Genomic DNA, 22,337 nt, shown 5'->3' on the forward strand with positions numbered 1-22,337 from the left:
CCGCTGCTCGTCGGTTCCTTGATCGACCAGCCCCAGGACCAGCACAATCACACAAAAACAGCGCTGTTGGTCTAGTGGTATGATTCTCGCTTAGGGTAACACCCAAAAGCACAGCTTGCGAGAGGTCCCGGGTTCAATCCCCGGATGGCGCCCAATCTTTTTGCTCATTAGGCGGACTGCCACTTGGACGTCCTTTTTGCTAGACCCCCCAGACGTTAAATAATAATATCATCATCATCGGTCACTTCTTTTTTGCTGCTCGGCGCTGAGCGGACAGGATATATCTGTGGGTGTGTAGATGCCTCAACCCTCAAGTGCTCTTTACCAAACACTTCTTCTCAACATTGAACCTATATTGAAGATCCATCCTCTGTCTTTTTAAAGAGACATGGGCGGCTAATGACGCCTAAGCTGCACCCGCGTATTGGCCTACGAAGTATCTGTATCACTATAACTCCCTACAGCTTTAGTTCAAGATAATGGTGATTTCACTGGAAATGACACCCTGGCATTCGCAAAATGACCTTGTGGTCGAAAGCCTAGTGTGGCTTCGTCGGGAGGTGGGGGGGCGGGGGGAACGGGAGGAAGCGGTGGGTTTACGGCCCGTCTTACGATTGATGGTAGATTGTGAAGAAGTCCGTGTGGCCCTCGGCGAAGAAGACATTACAGACTCGCACCGCCGATGGCGAGGTTTGTATGGCGGACACAGAGCTCTAGTGATCCTTTTGGACAGCAACGTCACTTGGCTAGAGGAATAGAAGACCTATGGCAAAAAATGTTGTAGAAAGGTACAATGATTGACTGATTAGCACAAATAAGACTGTCCTACTTTTGTCTAGATATATGTACAGGTAAGAGGTGTGTATTGCGATTATATATCTTGATAATACAAAGTAATCGTCTGCTAGTAAGATGCTATCCAATGCGACCTGGACCTACCGCCCTGATCCATGAATGATGTGCCTCTACGACTATTATTGGCGTTAAGCTGGCTGCTGGTTGCTAGTAGACTGTACTGTGATGAACATCTCACTTGAGACCATTGGCCTCGATATTGGGCGAAGCTTTGCCACCCCACGTGCAGCTCATGAATACCGTCGCCTTGCTATGAGAGCTTGGAGAGGTGGTTGCATAATACGTATACGCGGGTATGTATGGTGTTGTATTCTTCGACGTTGGGATCCAAAGAGAAGAACGCTCATAACGGCATTTGTCTCAATAATACGAATAAATACGGTGTTTTATAGAGTGTGCTGTACGTAGTGCAAGGAGGGAGTGTGTCCTGTGACGGTTGCCGTATGTATAAGCGGCGTGGTGAAAGTTGACGCTGGTGCTTGGTTCTTCCAGAAGGCTGATAGGTAGGATCGTATATTTCTCCTTAATCAGCTTATTATCGCTATTATTATCGCTATTTGAAACTCGGATCTTAACGGTAGAAATGGAGGTTGGAGTTATCGGAAAAGCAGACTGGGAGAGGCCATAAATAGTACTCCAGTGTACATATATGTACATGCAGTACAGTTGGTTTGTAATCACCAGATGTTTGCACTGACTAATGACCAGGTGTTGGTACTGAGTAATGACCCAGCCGTTGTACAGTACAAACATACTTCGTATTGGCCAGCAATTTGTAATCATCCGGCTCAGCGTGGTATTTCCCCAGACCCATCGTTTGTATCTGTACCTCTACCTGCAATACCAGCAATTACAGGAACGTCGTACCCGTACCAACGGCATTAAAGCCACCGGGCCAGAAACACCGGCGTGCTTTTATCACCAGTCATTTGCTCCTTTTTCCTTTGCTTCACAAATCTCTCCAGTGGCGGTATCGTCGCCTTTGCACCAGACGTCGAAACTCAAGTCGAAGACTGTAGTTTACATGTTGTGATCCGTGTTGTTTTCCTTTTGCTGACCACTTCGCCGCGGCCCCGCATACCTCAACCTGACTCTCCCTCGCGTCTTGGTGTCCTCCTCCCCCCGGTCTCTTCCTCCTCCTCCGACGACTCCGCCCACTCCGCTCCCCATCTTCGTCCTTGCGCATTTCACCTACCAGCCATGGCAACCGACGCTGGAACGAATGGCACCGCCGGCCTTGCGCAGCCCGTTCAGCCCGTTCCGTCCAACATGACGACCGCCGACGGGGGCTACCCGCACGGTCACTGCGGCCACCTCGACGATTACCAACAGTCCCAGTTTGTCGCCTTCAAGGAGCTCCTGACCGAGCGCGGTCTTTACAAGCCTGGCCCGCCTCCTTCCCACGACGATCCCCTACTCCTGTACGTACATTCACCCCATGCCCGGTTCCATCCATTCCATTTGACCAGAGTACACATTCTTAACCCTCCCCTCGCAGCCGCTACCTCCGCGCCCGCCGCTGGTTCCCCGCCGACGCCGCCGTCCAGTTTGCCGACACCGAAGCCTGGCGCGCCGCCAACGACATTGACGTCCTCTACAAAACCATCGACCTGGCCGCCTACGATGCCGCCCGCCGCCTCTACCCGCAATGGACCGGCCGGCGCGACCGTCGCGGCATCCCGCTCTACGTCTTCGAGGTCCGCCACCTCGACTCCAAGGCCGTCGGCGAGTACGAGAAGCAGGGCAAGGAGGGCGGGACCTTTAGCGACGCCAAGACCGACGGCAATACCCCGAACGGCCTGCTGCGTCTGTTCGCGCTGTACGAGAACCTGACCCTCTTTGCCATGCCCCTCTGCACCCAGCTGCAGGACCGCGATCCGCCCAACGTCCCCATCACCATGAGCACCAACATTGTCGACATTTCCGGCGTGAGCCTGCGCCAGTTCTGGAACCTCAAGGGGCATATGCAGGCGGCGAGCCAGCTGGCTACTGCGCATTATCCCGAGACTCTAGACCGTATGTCCTTTTTTTTTTCTTTTCTCTTTATACCTGACTCTAAATCGAATAGGCATCTTCATCATCGGCGCCCCCGCCTTCTTCTCCACCGTCTGGGGCTGGATCAAGCGCTGGTTCGACCCCATCACCGTCTCCAAGATCTTCATCCTCAGCGAAGCCGAAGTCAAGCCCACCCTCGAGGCCTTCATCGAGCCGCGCAACATCCCCAAAAAGTACGGCGGCGAGCTCGACTTTGGTTTCGGCATGGACCCCGTCACGGATCCCAATTGGGACGGCTGCCTCGAGTGGGACAACGGTTACACAGCGTTCCCGAACGGTCCGATGATATGGCGCCCCACCGAGGACGGGAAGAGACTCGAGGGCATCGGCCTCGGATCCGAAAACGGCAAGCAGAGGAACGTGCGCATCTGCACCGTGCTGCGGACCTGGCCGGGGCCCGAAGATGCGACAGAGGCGGACCAGACGACGGAAGAGAAGACGGCGGAATTGACAGACGGCGTTCAGGGCTTGTCCGTTTCGGAAAACACCGTTCCGGACGGCCAGCCGGCAGACGAGAAGAAGATGGCTGCACAGGAGACTGCGGCTGCGCCGTCCTCGACTGTGGCCTGAGAGTGAGCGAGCGAGGAGGAGCATAAACACTTGGCGCACCTAGACGACACGCGGAAACGAAGAACACGATATAAAGAGCCCCGTAGGAGAGATAAGGGGTCATATACTATAGCACACGAGGCACGATCGAATTGGAGGGATCAAGAGGGCGCGCTGGTTGGTGTTTGGGTTGGAAATTTCTTGCATTCAGTCATCAGCATCATGATTCTCTATCCATTTATACCCATAAATTAGATGGGAAGCCGTTTCGCTGCAAATCCTCCGCTTTTTTCTTCTTCCTCTATTTCCCCTTCAAGCCCTGCGTTGTGTGCTGAGCCAAGCACAGCAGATATAACCATAGGATATATATCTTTCGCTCTATGAATTTTGTTCGGAACGTTTATCGTCTGTTCTCTTTCCTTCCTCTTCCACCCTCTCCCCCCTCTCTTCACATCTCACGCATGTCCTCTCCGCCGCCTCCACTCCGCAATCCCCTCCTCAATCTCGACCCACGACGTCCCGTCGCGTATAAGGTACATGGTGACGCCCAGCCCCTCGGTGTCGCGGTTGCGGCTCTCGTCGTCGAAGAAGAGCATATCCTCGTAGGCGATGCCGGTGCGGCGCTGGATCGACTCAAAGTGTCGGATCTTGCTACTGGGGTAGATCTCGAGCCCGGCGTCGAAGAAGTCGATGGCCTTCCGCGGCTTCTCCTTCTTGCTGCGCCCCGACGACGACGACGATGGCTCGGCCTGCTCTCCGCTGGGCGACGGGAGCGCCGCGGCGGGGGAGATGTGGAGCATCTTGAGGAGGTCGCGGGCGAGGTCCGGGGTGTGGGTGCGCGAGGCGACGGCGAGCTTGATGCCCGCGGCGCGCGGCAGGGTGGCCAGGATGGAGGGGACGTCCGGGTAGAAGGCGTAGGATTCGCCGTGGCGGTCGGTGGCGCGGGTGTGGGAGGCGTGGGGTTTGAGGGGCGGCGAGACGTGGGTGTCGATCCAGAAGGGCCAGAGCGTGTAGTCTAGGTCGAAGACGATGAGTTTGGGGAGCGCGAGGCCATCGTGGAGGATGGACGTGCTGCTGTCTTGGGCGGGGTGTTTGGACATGGTGTCGAGAGTCGAGGGTCGCGGTGGAAGGGGAGAGCGAAGAGACAAGGACAAAGTACGGCGTAGGAAAGGAGAGGCGAAGCGAAGACGACGCTCTCCTTGAGCTGTGAGAGGGGTGGATGCGACTTTGTACTGGAGGGGAGCCTGGGGAGGTACACATGGAATTGATTACGTACTGTATCTCCACTGACTTGTCCAGTATGGCGACCGTTGAATACACCGTGTGAATATAGATAGACACGCATGAAACTGTGTACAAAGGTACAATTTACACTCGGCGTATCTTGGCCCGAAGGATTACTACGCTCGGCTTATCTCGACGCGAAAATTACGCACTCATCAATCTCATCTCCCCAATACCGTATACGCGACATGATTTCGTCATCACCTTTTCCCCTGAATCTCAACACCTACGTCCTATTCCTACTCGGAGTCTGGAAGAATTCCATGAGACTGTTGAATTGTACTACGTACGAAATATGAAACTTTCGCAGGTCGAAGCTGCGAGCCTTCAGCTCAAGCTCTCCAGCCATGACTTGTTGCTGCCCAGTCAACCTCTCCAACCGCCCTAGGAAATATCCTGACGCTCTCCAGCCGTTATCCATTCATCTTCCTGGACTCCTGTCGATCCGCTTCACAACTTCATGACCACATACCTCTAGCTGAGGTTGGGAACGGCCCACGGGGCGAAGTCGCCAAGGTTGAAGCTGCCATGGTTGCGCTCGGTGCGCAGGATGTCTGTGGCGCCACCGCCCGACTTGAGCAGGAACTTGCTGATAAAGGCAGACAGCTCGGTGCCCTGCTTTCCGATGTTGAACGAGCAGTGCTGGTGGCCGCCGACCTGGCTGAAGCCGAACGAGTCGAGCGAGCCGAGGGCGTCGATGATGCGGGAGACGGCCCAGGCCCAGGCGGTCATGGCGCCGGCGCTGTGGCTGTTGCCGTACAGGTTGTAGAACTTGCCGCGGCCGCGCGACGAACCGTCTTGCTACTCGGCAATTTCGTTGTTGTTGAAGGTGATGGTGGCCGCGCCGTTGGGGACGGGGATGCTGGCGCCGCCCAAGGCGATGATGGACAGTGTGTTGCCGCAGTACGAGGCGGACACCGACTGGGGCGGGGGAGGGAGGTGGCCGAGCTCATACTGCTGCATGAGCGCGCTCACCTCGCGCTGGCGGCACTCAACATAGCGGCCGAGTTGACCCTGGCGCCGCTGTGGAAGGTGAAAGGGCCCGAGAGGCTCTGCGATGCATAGCCGAGTCCGGTCGGGAGAGGAGGGCACGCCGTAGCTCCCGAGTGTGAGATTGGGAGCAGCCTAGCAGAAGTTGCGTAAGGGGACCAGTCAATTGTAAGGAACTGTTAGGAACAGTTGGCCACTCCATCCCAGATGGGGTTGAGTGGAGGTACTTATATACAGGGACTTTCCTATACAAATACGATCCGTTTGAGGTACCCTTCCGTATGTAACTTCCATCCATCCTGACAAGCGTTTCCCTGCGTCCTCAACCTGCTTCCGGTCTCGGCTGCCCTGAGCCGGCGGCTGTAATAATCCGGATCCGATATCCTGCGGAAGCTTACGCCGAGGGCGCTCTGCGCCTGGCGCGGGGTCTCGGCGTGGGGCAGTCATCCACTGCGGACGTCGTGGTGCTGCTAGGGGGAGGGGGAGGGGGAGGAGGAGTAGTCGGAGGAGGAGGCGGAGGCGGAGGAGGAGGAGGCGACGAGCCGGGCAGACACTGGCTGTACCAGTCGTTCTGGTACGTGCAGGTGCTACCGGACTCGCAGCACGTAGGGCCCGACCAGCCGTTTCCAGCGCATTGGCCCCTGCCGATGTTTGTCAGTCAAAGTCGAAGAGGGTGATGGAGTGGTGGAACGAAGAAAAAAAAAACGTACCAGAGGGACGAGCAGCTCTGTCTCTCCTCGAGAGAGGGAGCACCGAGGGCAACGCCGCTCAGCAACCCGCCGGCGACGAGAAGGAGCGCAGAGACACCGGTGTACCTCATCTTAACGACCGTGTTGAGTAGAGGCGACAGATGTGTTGGTGTTGGTCCTTTGACTTTGCGGTCTTGGGGGGAACCAGGGTCTCTTATGTTCATTTCTCGGACGTCCTATCCCCTTATATATATTATTATTCATTGCTGCTAACCCCCACAGGCTTCCCCGGTTCTCCTCCTCCGCCCCGCGTCGTACCAAGCTGTGGGACCTTGGCCCGGCATGGGTTCCAACTTCCAAGGTTCAGACGCAGCTCGGGTCCCTCTATCGGCTCCCGTCTTGGGTATGGCGGTGATGCGGCACTGGACACTGGGCAAGGCACCGCTTGAGCAAAGGCCTTCTCGACAGGCTTGGCTTTTAGGCTAAATCTCATTGCTGTCGACTCTCGACAGTTCCCAATCGAGAAAGACAGGACCAAGGTAAGGACCCCAATAGGGATTCCCATCTCCGAAAGGACCCTGTTCCCCCTCTTGATATTGCTACCCAGCTAGCACCATTGCACCCGTCTCATTGGCAGTAATCCTCCGCGACGGCCGAATGAGGAGCCGGGACAACGGGGGGTCGATCTCCCCCCGCTTTCTCCAGCTTTTCCTGCCGGCTCTTGGTCCACACGCTCGAGCGAGCATCCGTGGGCAAAGGGGAGTGCGACGACTTTACCCTGACGAATGCGCTGTTGTACAAAAGTACGTTGTAGATACGCATCACGAGGATATATCAGAATCAACGTTTTCTGGGGCAGACCCATACAACGTACCTCCACGGAACAATCGCTTTTGGGTCATGGTTGCGACGAGCGGGTTGTCACCCCCCGGCTTGCCCCAAGACCTGATCAGGATCGTCGGACCTTAGCCTCCGGAGTTGGCCCCCCAGGCCAAGCCCTCCGCCATTCTCACCAATTCTCTTTCATTCCTCCCATGTGAGTGCGAAGCCGCCTTATTCGAGCGTATAATGCAAGTGAAGTCGGGCTGTCATAGGCCCACGTGAATGCCGCACGTTATACTGTACACCATGCTATGCCACCTGCTTACTTTCAGGCTATTTACCGGGAGGATCTAGAGAAGGCATACCGTCATCCAAAGTCCGACCGTCCACAAGTTGTGATGGAGTTTCAAGGTCAAGTGTTTGGTTGCCTCGTGGCACATTCATGTCGAAATGTTTCCTTGTCTTCATGTTCCGTTCATGGCTGCTCATGCGGAATCCAACCATATACGGACAAATCGGATTCTTTTTTGTTTTCCTCCAATTGACGTCCATAGGGAACCACGAAAAGGGCGAGAGAGAAAAAAAAAGAAAAAAAAAGAAGAAACGGACGGTGGGTATTTCGTCTCTGGTCGTGATGGCGACAATTCCTTCCATCTTGCACATCATCCAACGACTCTCGTCAAGATGTCAAGTCGGCATAAACATCTCCTGGCCTTCTTAGAGGCAATCGTGGGTGGCCGCCCGAATCATGCACCGGAGAGGTATTTTCCGAGCGCCCCAGCATGTTCCGGATTCTCCATGTCGCCTTTCGGTCTCGGACTTTGACGACCCGTTCCTCTGCAGGTGCGGCAAGCCACCTCCTCGTTGACGGCAAGCGAGCATAGAGCGTCGCATTGGTGCCGTACACCCCAGATCACGGCATTGACGTCGGGTCATGCTGCGGCAATGGAAGCGGCAATGAAACCCCCGGCCCCCCCTGCTGCTCTCTTGATCTGAATGATGCACATGTGCTCTCATGGAGTTCTCCCGGGTCAGAGTCTTCAATGTTGTAAACAATATAAATCCCCAGAGCTTCCCCTTAGTCCATGATCAGGCAGAACGACCTTGGGCATTTATCGTCCAATTCCCCGGGGTTCTTGTCTTCATTCCCGCCTGAATCTCATCTCCCATTGACATGACCGAAAGTGCGTCTCGTCGGAACTTGACGCTATCCACGACAGCCAAACCGACGTGGGGAAACGGGAGTCGGTAATGCGTGCGGGCGTTAGTCTGCAGGGCATGACGTGCCGAGCGTACGAATAGAATAATAGACCCAATGCGACGCATTCTCTCGCGCTGGCCTGTACTGGCATCGAGCTTGAGGTCTTTTTCCCTCTTATATCCCAGCTTCTCTTCCGATAGCAGCGCCTCTGAAGATACTCAAAGACCCGGAGCGTCCACACGACATGTCCCTCATCTCCATGGAAGAAGCGCTTGAGGGCAACAGACATGTCTGGAACAATGAACCATTTGTCGATGTTTTTATTATCTGGGGTAAGTTGTGGCGACAGGTTCGCCAGGGACTGTCAGACATCTAAAGCCGGCGATGGCTGCGAGCAGCTCGAAGGAGGTTTGACGACAGCAAAAAAATAAAAAAAAAAAATGAAAAAAGACAAAAGAAAAGAAAAGAAAAGAAAAGGGAGGAGGATATTCGACTGACGTTCAGGTGTTGACAGCCCAGCCGTCACTCCTGTCAATCAATCCCAGTGCCTGCAGAGTCGATCAGTCGATCAATCCATATCCATCAATTGATCTGCAAATCACATAATCACACGAGAACTGCAATAAGGGTCTTTTTAAGGACTGCAAAACGGGGCTCGTATCTATAGCGAATGTCAAAGCTCTCGCGTGCTGCCGATCAGTAAGTCTCGAACTGTCTGCATTAGACCAGCCCTGCACCCCCTGGGGGCCGCTTTGTATAGGAATGCCGACTGCGCTCTTCTGAGGGCGACAACGACCTACAGAACTATACTTCTTTTTCACGTCGGTGACAGTCCTGACAGTTCTTGTCTTGGTTATTACGGAAACGCCGTGGATTTGTTGACTGCTGATCGACTCGAATTGATTGTCGTGCGCCGCCTCGGTCAGAATATCTTCACCCAAGGGAAAAAGAAAGGAAAAGCAAACGAAAAACGACCCGACCCCCTACGATCCAGAATGCTCTTGTCTCAGTTTCTTATCTCCGAGCAGCTCACCAATCTTTACAAAGGACAGGATAACCCCTGCAAAGACCCCATCTGTGCTCGGCGAAAAGCCACACTCCTTACCATTCAGGGTAAAGCGTCATGATCTTTCATTTCTCAGCTGAGCATGGGACCATCAGTACTCAACTATTTCCTGTACCATTTCGCCATGCTGGGCGAGTGTTTTGGTGTTTCTGATGAACAAGACGGAAAAACGTGCGTGCTCTCAACTCGCCCGAGACGATGTAAAGCGGCCGTGTCGGCCACTCTTCTACTGCTCGCTCCCCTGACTCGACAGGATCAGTTTAGGTCGGTTAGCGATCTATTACTAACGGTCTCAGTGCCCGTGGGCCCAGTACTCAACACCGAATCGTCTTCGGTCGCCTACGCATTGACACCAACGGTCGATAGTCGTGGGGCCTACCGGCGCACTCCGTATCCCAGACCAACTGAGACCGACCATCAGCGGACCGCGGCGCGCCTTGCTCGGCCCACTCCCGTTGCCGCAAACGGAGACCATGGCGTCGAGCTAGACAAATGGTTCGTTCGGGGCCGATTCTGCCCATGGAGTTGAAGAAAGGGGGGGAAATAAGAGAAACACATGACAGCTAGAGTGGCAATTATCAGCTTTCCCTCACCGACTAACAGCGCCACGATATCCACTTTGCGCTCTTGGACGCTCGATCTGCCCTTTTACCATATAACAACCCCTGCCGCGAGAGCTTCCCCTGCGCCTCTTTCCCATTTCCTGCCCTTTCTTGCTAGTCTCTTGCGTCCTTGCTGGTATGTTCAGGAATTGACATCTCACCAACTTTGAGGCTCTTTCCTTCGTTTCGTAGCGCCCAGAGAGAACGAAATGGACTCTAGCTTCCGATAATCGTCTCGTTCCCTGGATTCTCGACAGATGCCACTCTTTTGGGATTATTTCAGACTTTCACTCACTGACCATTTCATCCTTCTCTTTCTGTGGTCAGAACAGGTCCTCACATCATATCGGCAAGGGGTAAAGGGGAACGAAGGGAAAAACAAAAAAAAAATGTCCACTTACACCAGGACCAGGCCACCCACCCCTCCCACAGAACACCATCGTCGGCTTTCCATGGGGTGCAGAACCGACGGGAGTGCGAGCGATAGTTCGACACATGCGTCCATCGACTCTGCGCGAAACCGCATCGCTCTGGCATCGCCCCCGCTGACTCCCGTATTGGGCTCACCAGACGATCTATCGTCCGTTCGTCTCAGGAGCAGCTCGGGACTGACACTCCACACCAACGACGACGCGCTGAGGCAATACACCGATTACAACTCGGATGGGACCCCCCGGACTCCCATCTTCGCCCCGGTGCAATGGGGTAGCATCAACGGCCCGGCGTCGGGCCGCGCCCGCCGACATTCGAACGCGACGACCGTCGATCGGCCCCCCAACTGTGCCGACCCCGAACCCCGTCTTCCCGTGCCCGACTTTTTCAGCCGCGACATGCTCCACGCGGCGCTGGCCGACCCTCACACATTCCACCGCCTGTTCCAGTTTGCGCAGAAGCAAGGGTGCGAGGGCGACGTCGAGTTCCTGATGAGGGTGCAGTGCTACGCCCACTCGTTGGAGCAGTTTATCGACCAAGCGGTCCTCGTCCCCAAGCCGACGGGCCTGCCGTTTCACGTGTCCAGGAGCCTCACCTCCGACATGAGGCACATGATGGCTTCGGTCATCCCGGGGCTCGAGAACCTGTTTACGGAATCTGCGCAGCACGTCGAGCAGCGCGTGCAACGGCACCTCTGGCCCGCTTTCGTAAAGAACCAACTGGCCGCCTGCGTCACTTCGGCCCTTCTCAACCATGGGCCCCGGCAAAACGATTTCCCGGGTCTCGGGTCCTCGTTTTGCCTCAGCGAAGCGGCGCCGGACGACGATCCCATCAAGTTCGCGTCGGACGGCTTCTTTTCTCTGACGGGGTATAACAGGACGGAAATCGCAGGACAAAACGGCTCCATTCTCCAGGGCCCGCAGACCGATTCGGGCTCCACCATGAGGATACGAAACGCCGTCGCGCAAGGCGAGGAGGCCGTCGAGCTGCTCCTCAACTACAGACGAGACAGCTGGCCGTTCTGGAACTACCTGCACCTCTTTCCCCTCGCAGACCAGCACGGGACCGTGCAGTTCTATCTCGGAGCGCAGATTAACGTCTCGGAAACCGTCGGCGATGACGACGACGTGCTCCGCATCTTGGGACACAGCTCGGACCAGGAGGGAGAGAAAGACCAGGATGCGCCCATGAGGAGGCGGCAGAGCAACGCGCGGGACGGCGGCGGAGGGGACAGCACCACCACCACCACCACCACCACCACCAGGGCAGATGGTCGGCGGGCGAGCCTCGGCGCGAACAACACAAACGTGAGCACAAACGGGCGGCGGTCTTCGACGCGGAGCGCAACCCGGTCCTTTTTCAAACCGTTCAAGAAACCATCCATCAGCACGGCCAGCATCAGCGGTCCGATCCCCGAATCTCCACCACCGACATCTTCTTCTTCGTCGAGCACGACGGCGACGACGGCGGCGGCCTGGGACCCCGAGAATCCAAGCCCTTATACCCGCCACCTCGTGCTGAAGAACGTACGGCCCGCACGACCCAGGACGCCGTCGTCCTCCTCGAACATGCACAGGCACGGAACCAAGTCAGCCTGCCGCCTCGAAGTCGCCTTTGCCTCCCCACCGGCCCTCTCGGCCCTCGGCCTGGACCACATGCCCCCCGACGCCGTCGCGGGGAAGGACATCTTCACCGTGCTGGCCGACTACGCCCACTCGCCCTCCGTGACGAAAGCATTCAGATCCACCATCATGGAACGGGTGCTGGAGGAAGGGAAGCAGGCATCCGCGGATCTGGTGCTGGGCAAGACGTCGGCGTCGGCGTCGGCGTCGGCATCGACTTTTTCGCGATACAAGGCGAGCCTTGCGCTGTCTCAGTCCAGGGAGGATGTGAGGGAGATTGGGAGGGAGAGGAGGCCCAGTCGCCCACTGAGTCGGAGCGGCATGTCGGGTCTCGTCGGGGAGATGGGTTTCGCGGAAAGGCTCGTGGGCTTCTGGACGCCCTTGAAGGACGTAGAGGGGTCTGTGGAATGGGTGGTTCTCATTCTGTTGCCTGTGTGACTTGCGAAGACTGGTTGGTCGTGTTTCCTATCCTTCTCTTATGTGTTATGATTGATCATTGGACTCGGAAGGCGAGGATACCCCAGACGGTTTTTTTTTTTTTTTTTTTTTTTTTTTTTTTTTGTGTTTCATTAGTAGACGTGCTGAGTAATACTGATTCGCGAGCTGAGTCATGCTGGGTTCCTTCTCGTGTCAGGATTGGCGGAGACTTCGTGAGAGTACCTACTTGCCATTGGCCCAACCAAAGCACAACCCCTTCAGACCACATTAGTAATAGACAGTATAAAGTACAGAATTGCGATATTCAACACCGTGTGTTCCACTCTCTACATTCTGCTGGGTCATGATATCGCCGCCGAAACTATAACATCAGCCACCCATACATACGAATAGATTATGAAATCTCCCCCTCCAAGCCCTCACCACCAGCTACTTCCTTTCCCACCATCTCTCTGCCTCTCACAGTCTTCTCCCAACTCGCTGTAAGTTTTCTGGAAGTCTACTCCTCCATCTACGAAACGCAGTGCAAAAATCCTCTATTCGACGCGACAATGGTCAAACGCAAACGCTCACCTACTCCGCCGACAGATGACATGGATTCTACCCTCCCGGCGGTCCTGATGCGCCTAAGGTGCCATGTGGACACCGTATACCACTCTGTCCTGGCTGCCCCTCACAACGGTCCAGCGACCCTGAGGCCGCTTCTGCCGCTTCTCCGCTCTCTTTCCGGCAAACTTCACTCCACCTCGCTACTTGCCGAAGAACTGGCTGCCACCTCACCATGCCACGACAAACCCCAGGCTGACCAGGCTGAGGGACGACGGGCACACCTTGCAGCCTGCGACTCTGCGCTTCATGGCCTGTCACGCCTCATCGACCTCACGCTCGGCACTGTTGATATCGACTCGTTCACTTCTAGCATGGCTGAGGCCTTTCTGTCTCTGCAAGTCCGCCTTGACCTTGCGTCCCAGGCCACATCTCTTCCCGCCCTCGAGAGGTGCTTCTCCACCACGCCGTCGTTCTGTCTCTCGGCGTCCACAGCCAACCAGCTCGGCCCATCTCAACCGGACCCAATTCATGGGCCCCAGACGTACCAACAATCCCTCCATGATTTCACCCGCGCCTTGGAGACCCTCCTCGACCCTCAGTACAGCACGCGCATCTCCAGCTATGACGAGTACCGTGCCTCGGCCAAGACGAAGACGGACGATTTCCGCAAGAGCGCCGTCGCGTGGCCAGGCTACGCCGAGGAGTTCTGGCCTCAATGCAAGCATCTCATCATTCAGCTGTTTCACCCCAGGAAGTTGCCCAACTTTGAGCACTGGATCATGGAGTACTGTCGACAGACATGGCCCGAGGTCTACGGGGACCGCGCCCTGAACCATGCCCATACCCTTCAGCTGCTGTCCATCGTCACGGATTCTCCCTTCTCACCCCTTCACGCCGCCGCCGCTCTCGGTCTAGCCCAGCTTTGCGACCACTTGATCGACCTCAATGCAGATCCTGGGCAGTATAGTCCCATCGGCACACCTTTATACTGCTCCTTCATCGGCCCCAAGGCCTTCTTGGCCAGCACCGAGAATATGAACCTGCTCGCCCAACTGCCCTGCAGCAGCACCGCCCAGGCGGAGACCATCGACCTCTTCACACGTCGAACCATCCCTCGCTGCGTCTCCGAGACGGCCGCGAGTCCCGGCCTCGGCGAGCTGCTCCCACTGTCAACACTCGCCTTCCATACCTGCCTCCGCCTCCGGGCTCACGAACCGTTCCTTCGCATGGCCCCGTACCTCGACCTGGGCGAGAATTTCTGGGATGTTGTCGTCACCCATCTATTAAAGCCCTTGTCTTGGGAGAATTACACGTCCGAAAGCCTTCGCCCGTTCCTGAACCCTCTATTTACCTGCCTTTTCGACTCTCACGTCGCACGATATGAAGAGATCGACAATCCCCACGTACTCAATTGCATGCTGCTCATCATGCGAGAGCACGAACTGGACATGGTGAGGGACAGGCCTCGCTACCGCCAAAAGATCGCGGGCATTAGCGACGACGATTTTCAAAAATTTGCCAGGGACGCTGTTCAGATGCATGAGCATGACGTGGTCTTCCGCTTAATCCGAGACCCCCGGTGGGATCCCAATACCCCTTGTTCCGGCTCTGTCGACTCCCCCGGCACCATACTGCACATGGCGGTGGGGGACAACCTCTTGTCGCTCATGCGCGACATTCTGGACGCCGGCGCGAACGTGCATGCTCGGAATCACCGCGGCCAAACGCCCATCCTAGTTGCCGAGTCGCGGGAGGCGCTCGAGCTCTTGGTCGAGTACGGCGCCAACACCACGGATACCGATGCACAGGGCTACAATATCTGGCACATCGCCGCTGCTAACAACGACTGCCACATGCTCGAGTGGCTGCTCGCCAACGACCCAAATCAAGAGGCCAACAGAGCAGCGCGCATGAAGACTGGCCAGACTCCCATTGCCAGAGCCATGACGTACCCATTCGAGGGCCTGCGGGCCACGACGGCCGGCGAGGGGTATCCCAGCCGCAGCCCCTATGCTGCTGCACGGCTCCTCCTCCAGGCCTCCAAGGGAAAGCCATCCTTTGTCCAGGGTTCCACCCCAGCATTTCTTTCCCACGCCGCAGCCGAATGGGGCAGCCTGGGGCTAGCCCAGGGGCTGTTGGATGCCGGTGCTGACGTGGCCGAGGTCGACGACCGAGGCAACTCGGCACTCCACAGCCTTAATTTTTCAGCAACCCGAGACCTGGTCGATTTCTTTCGGTGGCACAGGGCGCCCCAGGTGAACGCACATGGCAAGACGCCGGCAGAGGCTATTTTCCTCGCATACGCCAAGGGCTATCCGCCTTTGATGTTTGAAGACGACGTCGACCGGCTGCCCAACAGGACGGAACATCCAGCGTGCTCGCGGGCCCTGGACCCTCTTGTATACGACCAGCTCCTCACCCCGGCCGTGCTCGCCTCGGTGGACTCCAAAGGCCGGGGCCTCTGGGAACGATTCCTGCACGACATTGTCCACGTTTGGGCGTACGGTTCGCAGAAGTGGATGCTGAGGGCGCATGTGGCTGATTCGCTCGTGACGGCCGTCAGGTGCCTCATCAAGCGCGGCGCCGCGGCGGCGTTCGAGAAGGAGACGGGCCAGCGTGCCCTGGAGCACTTCCTCGGCTTGACCGGCACGATTCCCAAGCCTGAATGGACCAACTTGAAGGTCTCGGACGACTGTTTGGCGAACATTGCCAGGGAAATAGTCAAAATCACGACCGACTTCTCCCCCATCCCGGCCGACATGTTCGTCCGGTGTCTGCGCGGCATCATCGTCGTCGGGCAGGCCTGGGCGGTTCCCGTCTTCAAGCGGCTGAATCAGCGCTTCCCGAGGAGGTTCCTTGGCGTTAACCTCGTCCGATTGACGTCCCTGCAGCCCTGCATCGGGGATGAGATGTTAACCCAGATTCTCGCGACACAGCCCGTCAACCGCAAGGTGGCTGGGCGTATTCTCGCGCACCTGGACGCTGGCGCAGAGGAGCGCTACGGTCGCAAGTTTATCAGCGACAGACGCAGGACAATCCGGATGTGGGCGGATGGCATGATGGAAGTGGATGGGGCGGAGGAGAACGAAGAGGAGGACGAGGAAGACGACAGATTACACCGAGAGGTTCTCCAGGGGGAAGGTATGTTTGTCACTGAGTTTTGAATGTAATCTCGGCAATCTATACCTTTGATATCCGACGTAAGGGAGTTGCATAGGTGGGATGCTATAATCTCTAATCTATTTCATGTTTTCTTGGAAACTCTTGTCGAACTTGGGGAACGCCAACAACTGCACTCACTCAAGCTCCTTACTCTGAGATAACCACGATATAGCCGCCCAAGGACTTTTCACGCATGGACAATAGAGAGAATAAATCCTGCGGCAGGCCATTCAAGGATCCGATGAGGTACATACAAGCTCGTAATGTGTTGCCACACGACGGGGGTTTAAATGCAATTCCCACGCTCCGGACAGCGCCTTGATCACGGGAAACACGAGACGGCTCGCAGTATTATGAAGAGTTCCAACAGTTCTTACACTTGCAGCCCTCATGCGAGAATCACTTGAACCCCAGATTGACAAGAGTTTGGGACGCCAACTCCCTGACTGACAAAGACTGACTGGGCTTCTCGGTCTCCCTTCTCCTTGGAGGTTTTCACACAACACCGTTGACAGTCTTGCTGGAGCAAGCCCAGATGAAGGACTGCCACTGACTGGCGTCTCACGAGTCACTTACATAGTTTCAGGGTAATAAGTACAGACAAGATGGAGAGGAATCAGGTTGAATTGCTAAGTATGCTAGTCTAGTAAACCTCACCAGAGCGTCCCCCGATGCCACCAAAGCACACCAGCTTCTCCGGCAGCCCCTCTGAAGGTAATCCAAGAGAAAGCATTGGGCTTTGTGATTCGATTCCGACTAGTAAACCTGAACAGAGCGTCCCCTGATCCCACCAAAGCACGCCAACTTCCCCCGGCAGCCCCTGTGGGCAATCCGGCAGAAAGTGCTGGGCTTGGTGATTAGGTCCCGGCATACATGGCCGACCACGCAGCATTAGAGACGTTGACTCGTGTTTTGCAACCGGCTCGTCTTGTCTCATGATGCCAACTGTGGTACACCCAATCCGACCTGATCCTCCCCTGCTTTTTTTTCTTGGTCTTTTTTTTCTTTCTCATTTGCTGGCTGGTCCAATTCTTCACGACCTCGCCAAGTCCGAAGTCTCCCCACCTGTCCTGTTTTGTCGCCATGGGACGTGAAAGCGAAGGTGCATGCTCTGCAACTGGCCCCCTTCTTTGCTCAACAGCTCTAATGTAGTGGCGGGATTCCATACATCATCTCGTCTTCAGCTGTGCTCCCAATGCCCATAGTCAAGCCCATGCACTCGGACTGAGGCACCAGCGACCGAGCACTCCTCTTATGCAAAGGAGGTGGGAACGAGGAGTCGGAAATGGAAAATGTACGGGATCCAGGCCTTTGGAGTATTGTGATTGTATGTCGCGACGTTGGTCTGATTCTAATGTTGCCAGCTTGGGGTATACTGGGCAAAAGGTCATGTCTTTGACACTGTGAGAGTGTGTGACACTATGAGCGTGTGTGTTCTTTGTTCAGGCCCCGGCCATTGACCGATGGTCGGGTAAAATTGAATGTTGAAGTCGTCAAGTTGTCAAGGGGGGACAGGTTTGAGTGCAACCTTGGCTGTATCGTGTCCGAGAAGCCAAAAAGGAACACCGGGCGCAATTCTGATGCTGGTCGTTGTGGTTGCTGTTGTTGGAAACGTCAACCCAAAACAGGGCATAAAAAGCGACACCGGTGCAGGTGGTATGAGTTTCGGGTCCGTGGGATAGCTTTTGCAAGGGCTCCCATGAACGTAGAGGCGACAGACCGGAAGAGAAAAGGAGACCGCGCAGACTGAATGGACAAACGTCAGGCCCTGCCGTGGCATGCCATTGTCCTCTGCAATGCTATGGATGAGTCCCGGAAGCCGTCCAGCGGAAGCTTCACGGGACATGCTGAATAGAACGGACATCGATGACCCCGGCTCATCCCGCGCCGTTGGGCATCGTAAGTATGTGCATTCCCCAAGATTGCAATGTTGATGTGGTCTTGGTCATTTTGAACTTCCGAAGCTCCTTGTCCGATCCGACAGCCCGGCGTGAAAGGTAGATCGTCGACGTCGTCGTGTTGGGATGGCACATGATTGGGCGTATGTAACGATGTACAAGTCTCATAGTCGAAGAAACGCCGGGACAGAACAAGGAGTTTCGAAAGATGCCCGAGCCACCCCGAACGGCAAAGCTCGGACTCCCATCTTCCCGGCCCCTCGCACCAAGCTATTGCGGCTCCGGATTCCTCCAGGCCAGAGCCCGGAAGAGGGGAAGCATAGAGCAGCCGGCGGTGAGCAGCAGCTGCCATAGCCAGACGGTGCGATGGGCGGGAAGTAGACTAGCAGGAGCGGCGAAGCCGTGAGAGTGGCTCGTCATACCCAGGTGGATGGGTGTTGGTGGAGTAGTGAGACTGGTAACTGAAATGTCGGATGAAGAGAGGAAAGAGAAAAATCCATCGCCGGAGGAGAGGATGGCCAGTTATTTATACATGGGTTTGCGCAAGGCATGCGATGGATGGAAGCTTCCCGAGCCCCTGGAAACTAATACTCACGCCTCGGCGCCTCACGCCGTCGACTCGAAACTCAGAACTCATCACGCGGACGCCATAGGCAGCGAGGAGCTGAAACCAGCCACCTGTCCTTTGAAAAAGATTGTACGAAGTAACAGAAAGGGGAAGTATTCGTAAACTTACATATTACGTTGAGAATGTTTGTAGTTTCATGATTCATCACCAGCATCGGGTTGAGAGCTCAACCGTTCATACAAAGAAGATGGCTTGCGAAGTAATGGATATTACTTCGTACTTTTCTTCCACTCCAACATGGGACTTGGTGGCGTAATGGTCCCACAGTTTCCATAATGGTGTTGTTAATTTAGCACTCTCACACAAGAATCATTACCTTTAGCCGCAGACCTTTTGTTTACGCCTGCTTGGGAGGGATTTTCATGCTTGGTTGTCTCGTTCGTCTCCGAAATGCATGGCGTCCAAAGTGGGAAGACGAAAGAGTACCACGACGCGGGACCTGTAAAAAAGCGCCCTTGAGATGGAACAGACATACTGTATGCAGATACGTCCTTGGAAACGGCAACTCAAATTTGAAGCTTCGAAGCTGCCAATCAGCCCGATTCTCAATTGCTCACCCACTCATTCTTCAGCGCGATCGAGCAACGACGGGGCAGTGCAAGTCGACCTGCAGTCAACAAGAAGAAATCCAAACAGATTCTTAGCAATCCGCCACCACCACTCCACTGGGCGCACCAAGTATTGAAAACCAACATCGACCCAGGGTTTTGCGGCGTCATGGGAAGTGTCATAGACTCAGTTCTTCAGGCGTTGTGGGTGAGACGCATCGATTATGGACACTGCGAAACGTACAAAGTGCGCGTTTGTACTTCGTACGAAGTACGTGTCCAATACAAGGGTTTTCCCCAGCTTCCTCAAGGGGCCCAACAGAGTAGAATGTCGTACAGAGTTGAAAATGGCCAAGTTCAGTTCCTTTCAAAAGGAGATGCTACTTCGTAGAACCTTAATTTTAGTTTCGTCCACAAGGGCAAGGGAAGTTGGGAATCCTCGCCGGCAGGGGGTGGATAATCTTCGGCGATACTAAACTAAACCCGCTGACTCATCTTAACCGTCTGCTCGGGACTGGACCACCGGTGAGTAGCACCTACCTGTCCGGACTCTAACTCGACGTTTCGAACCGTCGACATGCCTTCCCTTCCGCCCACGCCTTTTCCTCCTTCCTTTCCCCTTCCTCTTTTCCCTCGACTTTCCAAAATGGAGCGCGTATGCTCGCAAAGTCTCTGTGGCATGTGCGACAGGAGGCGCCTGACTTACTGCCAGTCTCAGCGTCTCCCACCTGCCACAATGACAAGTAACCTTTATCTCGGTAAGCACTCTAAACTCTCTTTAAAAGCTTGCCAAAGACTCAGAAAGTTATTGCCAAAATAGGTCTTATGACTCAACTCCGATTCTATTTGTCTGGGATAGATTGGAATATAAAAGAGCCATCGGATTCACCACTTTCTGAACAATCCACGACTCTCTCCACTCTGCTCTCCTACGACGTATAGTGGCTCGACACCATGGCCCAGAAGCCGCTCGTCATAGGCGGCGAGGCGTCTTTCATCTCCTCGACACCACCCGTCGTCGAGGAAAATACCATCATCATCGCGGCCGCTTCCCCTACCGTCACGGCGGGTCATCCGCAGAGTGACGGTTGGTTTCTCTCGGATTTCTACGCCTTCAACTACCTATTGAAGGGTCTGGGGTCTTCACAGCTTTGGCTCACGGCTGCGGTACGTCTAACGAAATGTACCAAACCAGTATGATCTCTAACTGACCGACTCGCCATAGGACCCGCATGAACTCCTCCAGGCGGATGGCCCTTCCACGGAACCCTACCTGCATGGAAATCCGTATCAGGACCGAAAGATTGTGCTCAGTCGCGATCTGCTTGAGAGAGGCGAATTGACGCCTGTCACCGTTGTGCAGAGCACCGGCATGATTGATCGCTTCGTCAGTGAAGTCAGGGCAGCATCGGTGCGAGCGAAGCAGCAAAATGCCCCACTGCTTCTTCTAGTGTTTTGTCATGGCCTGCCCAACTTTACGTTACTCCTAGACCACGAGGAGGAGGAAAGAGGGCTCATAGTGGAGCGTCTCGCAAAGACCATCGAGCCTGGGTGTCGCGCGACGCTCTACTCAACGGCCTGTTATTCAGGCGGATGGGTTGCACGAAATCTTACTGATCCGTCCCACATCCCCCTGAATGCCGCGATGCGCGCAGCGGCCGACAGCCTCGGAACCTCGAATGCATGGCAAAGATCACTTAGCATAGGCCGCTATTGCGGCCCCGTGTTTGCCAGCGCGCTAATTGAGACGCTGACGTCCGCCTCGAGCCCCCTCATCGATGGTCCAGATGGTAATGATGCGGGTAATACAGTTACACCCACCCTTCAGCCCGAGAAACCCGACGCTGAGCAAACCATGACCTATAACGCCTTTTGTCGCTCAGTCCTGGATATCTGCGAGAACCGGGTTCGCCGCCTTTGGCCCCATCAGGGGTTCACTTTTAATGCCCAAGATGACAAATGGGCAGATTCGTGGACGGGCCGAACGGGCACCCCGCTTGGTCATTTTGAAGCTCGGTGGAATGAACTTGAATCCATCCCATACACAGGTTCGGCGGACGATAAGTTCAATATGGGTCCCCAGCCTGGGAATCCAATCATTGATCACACGACTGAGAGCAGACGCAACAACCACCTTGAGACCATGGCCAGACTTTTTCTTCAGACATGCCCAGACGACTGGGACAACGGTTGGGGCCCCTTGGTGCATGGCACTCTACGCCGATTCATAGAGGGGACACAGGTCGGCTCTGGGAGATACGATATTGCTGCCTTGATTGCCTTTCGCTGGGAGCTGGGTCAACTGGCTGACTATATGGTTGAACAATTCGGGCTTCCTCGCCCCGGCGGCCAGATCTGCATTATGTGGAATCGTCTCGAGTGGCGAATGCGGACAAGGTCTATCCCTGGGTGTGAGGAACGATACGGCCGAGTATGGGAACAACTACAGCATGGCGGACTGGAGCCCAAGCCAACTCGTGCCCAGGGACCTCCCTTTGTGCGTTTCTCGTACTACATCGCGGCGGCCGTTACGGAAGCAAACCTGCCGGAAGACCAGACCTTGTCGGTCGTGAACGATCTGCTTGCATTCATGCAGCAGCTCAAGCAAGTCCACAGAGTTCGGTACCAAGAGCGGGCGGTTCAGGATGCGGAGGTTCTATTCCGTGGCGAAAATTGGCTCAAGTCCATCGGCAGACACCTTCGCCAGTCCCTCAGAAGATCGTAAGCAACCCCCTGGCCACGACGATGGTGGTTTCGTCGGGCGGGCCCATCAGCATCGAAACGCATTCCTGAATGAGGCGGCGCTCTGGCTTTGATAAAGTTATAGTATACCGGCAACGTTATCTTCATCAACCAAGGTTAGAACCTGGTACATTTCTAGTTTGACTACGTCTTTCTAAAGAAATAAAGACCCCCGAGAAGACGTGCATGTCTAGTTTCTCTCTTC

At 55.5% G+C, this 22,337-nt stretch overlaps 8 protein-coding genes and 1 non-coding gene across 9 annotated transcripts; 6 read left to right on the forward strand and 3 right to left on the reverse strand.

Annotated features, from left to right (window-relative positions):
* Window positions 1-60: 60 nt before the first annotated feature.
* ACRALDRAFT_t12 lies at window positions 61-152 on the forward strand. Its single transcript has one exon. It is a non-coding gene; the product is annotated as a tRNA-Pro (tRNA).
* A 1,903-nt stretch (window positions 153-2,055) lies between these two features.
* ACRALDRAFT_2096211 (uncharacterized protein) lies at window positions 2,056-3,480 on the forward strand (the record flags this gene model as incomplete). Its single annotated transcript, XM_071022772.1, has 3 exons — window positions 2,056-2,276; window positions 2,354-2,871; window positions 2,924-3,480. 3 exons carry the CDS (start codon window positions 2,056-2,058, stop codon window positions 3,478-3,480), a joined length of 1,296 nt encoding a protein of 431 aa, XP_070879231.1.
* Window positions 3,481-3,914: 434 nt separating this feature from the next.
* Window positions 3,915-4,598, reverse strand: ACRALDRAFT_2094236 (uncharacterized protein; the record flags this gene model as incomplete). The annotated part of the gene is made up of 2 exons (XM_071022660.1): window positions 3,915-4,176; window positions 4,228-4,598. Coding segments are annotated over 2 exons (633 nt in total), but the record flags the coding sequence as incomplete, so codon positions are not given.
* Window positions 4,599-4,954: 356 nt separating this feature from the next.
* Window positions 4,955-6,562, reverse strand: ACRALDRAFT_1078978 (carbohydrate-binding module family 1 protein). Its single transcript, XM_071018843.1, has 4 exons — window positions 6,444-6,562; window positions 6,132-6,374; window positions 5,549-5,842; window positions 4,955-5,491 (listed from the first exon to the last, which is right to left on the reverse strand). Exons 1-4 carry the CDS (start codon window positions 6,551-6,553, stop codon window positions 5,218-5,220), a joined length of 921 nt encoding a protein of 306 aa, XP_070879233.1. The 5' UTR covers window positions 6,554-6,562; the 3' UTR covers window positions 4,955-5,217.
* A 2,197-nt stretch (window positions 6,563-8,759) lies between these two features.
* ACRALDRAFT_205787 (uncharacterized protein) lies at window positions 8,760-9,051 on the forward strand (the record flags this gene model as incomplete). The annotated part of the gene is made up of 2 exons (XM_071021818.1): window positions 8,760-8,853; window positions 8,960-9,051. 2 exons carry the CDS (start codon window positions 8,760-8,762, stop codon window positions 9,049-9,051), a joined length of 186 nt encoding a protein of 61 aa, XP_070879234.1.
* A 1,140-nt stretch (window positions 9,052-10,191) lies between these two features.
* On the forward strand, window positions 10,192-12,702 carry ACRALDRAFT_1059909 (uncharacterized protein). The gene has a single exon (XM_071016133.1). The coding sequence runs from the start codon at window positions 10,503-10,505 to the stop codon at window positions 12,603-12,605; it is 2,103 nt and encodes a 700-aa protein (XP_070879235.1). The 5' UTR covers window positions 10,192-10,502; the 3' UTR covers window positions 12,606-12,702.
* Window positions 12,703-12,998: 296 nt separating this feature from the next.
* On the forward strand, window positions 12,999-14,538 carry ACRALDRAFT_1091129 (uncharacterized protein; the record flags this gene model as incomplete). The annotated part of the gene is made up of 2 exons (XM_071019551.1): window positions 12,999-13,087; window positions 13,194-14,538. A coding segment is annotated over exon 2 (1,340 nt), but the record flags the coding sequence as incomplete, so codon positions are not given.
* Window positions 14,539-16,388: 1,850 nt separating this feature from the next.
* ACRALDRAFT_205785 (uncharacterized protein) lies at window positions 16,389-18,714 on the reverse strand (the record flags this gene model as incomplete). Its single annotated transcript, XM_071021817.1, has 14 exons — window positions 16,389-16,444; window positions 16,508-16,633; window positions 16,696-16,718; window positions 16,778-16,800; window positions 16,830-16,876; window positions 16,974-17,053; window positions 17,108-17,248; window positions 17,357-17,449; window positions 17,485-17,691; window positions 17,737-17,844; window positions 17,883-17,998; window positions 18,064-18,149; window positions 18,179-18,596; window positions 18,637-18,714. 14 exons carry the CDS (start codon window positions 18,712-18,714, stop codon window positions 16,389-16,391), a joined length of 1,602 nt encoding a protein of 533 aa, XP_070879237.1.
* A 1,630-nt stretch (window positions 18,715-20,344) lies between these two features.
* Window positions 20,345-22,290, forward strand: ACRALDRAFT_1067179 (uncharacterized protein; the record flags this gene model as incomplete). Its single annotated transcript, XM_071017417.1, has 3 exons — window positions 20,345-20,557; window positions 20,616-22,111; window positions 22,272-22,290. 3 exons carry the CDS (start codon window positions 20,345-20,347, stop codon window positions 22,288-22,290), a joined length of 1,728 nt encoding a protein of 575 aa, XP_070879238.1.
* Window positions 22,291-22,337: the final 47 nt, after the last annotated feature.

This window comes from Sodiomyces alcalophilus (assembly GCF_042370955.1).
Source record: "Sodiomyces alcalophilus JCM 7366 unplaced genomic scaffold ACRALscaffold_1, whole genome shotgun sequence".
Classification (NCBI taxonomy): Eukaryota; Fungi; Ascomycota; class Sordariomycetes; order Glomerellales; family Plectosphaerellaceae; genus Sodiomyces; species Sodiomyces alcalophilus.

Bases quoted from the DNA above. Each gene is read 5' to 3' on its own strand.
- ACRALDRAFT_1078978 (XM_071018843.1), bottom strand. From the start codon at position 6,553: ATGAGGTACACCGGTGTCTCTGCGCTCCTTCTCGTCGCCGGCGGGTTG. The intron at 6,375-6,443 runs GTACGTTTTTTT...AAACATCGGCAG, and splicing joins CAGAGCTGCTCGTCCCTCTG to GGGCCAATGCGCTGGAAACG. The intron at 5,492-5,548 runs GTAGCAAGACGG...GTACGGCAACAG, and splicing joins AACAACAACGAAATTGCCGA to CCACAGCGCCGGCGCCATGA.
- ACRALDRAFT_1059909 (XM_071016133.1), top strand. From the start codon at position 10,503: ATGTCCACTTACACCAGGACCAGGCCACCCACCCCTCCCACAGAACAC.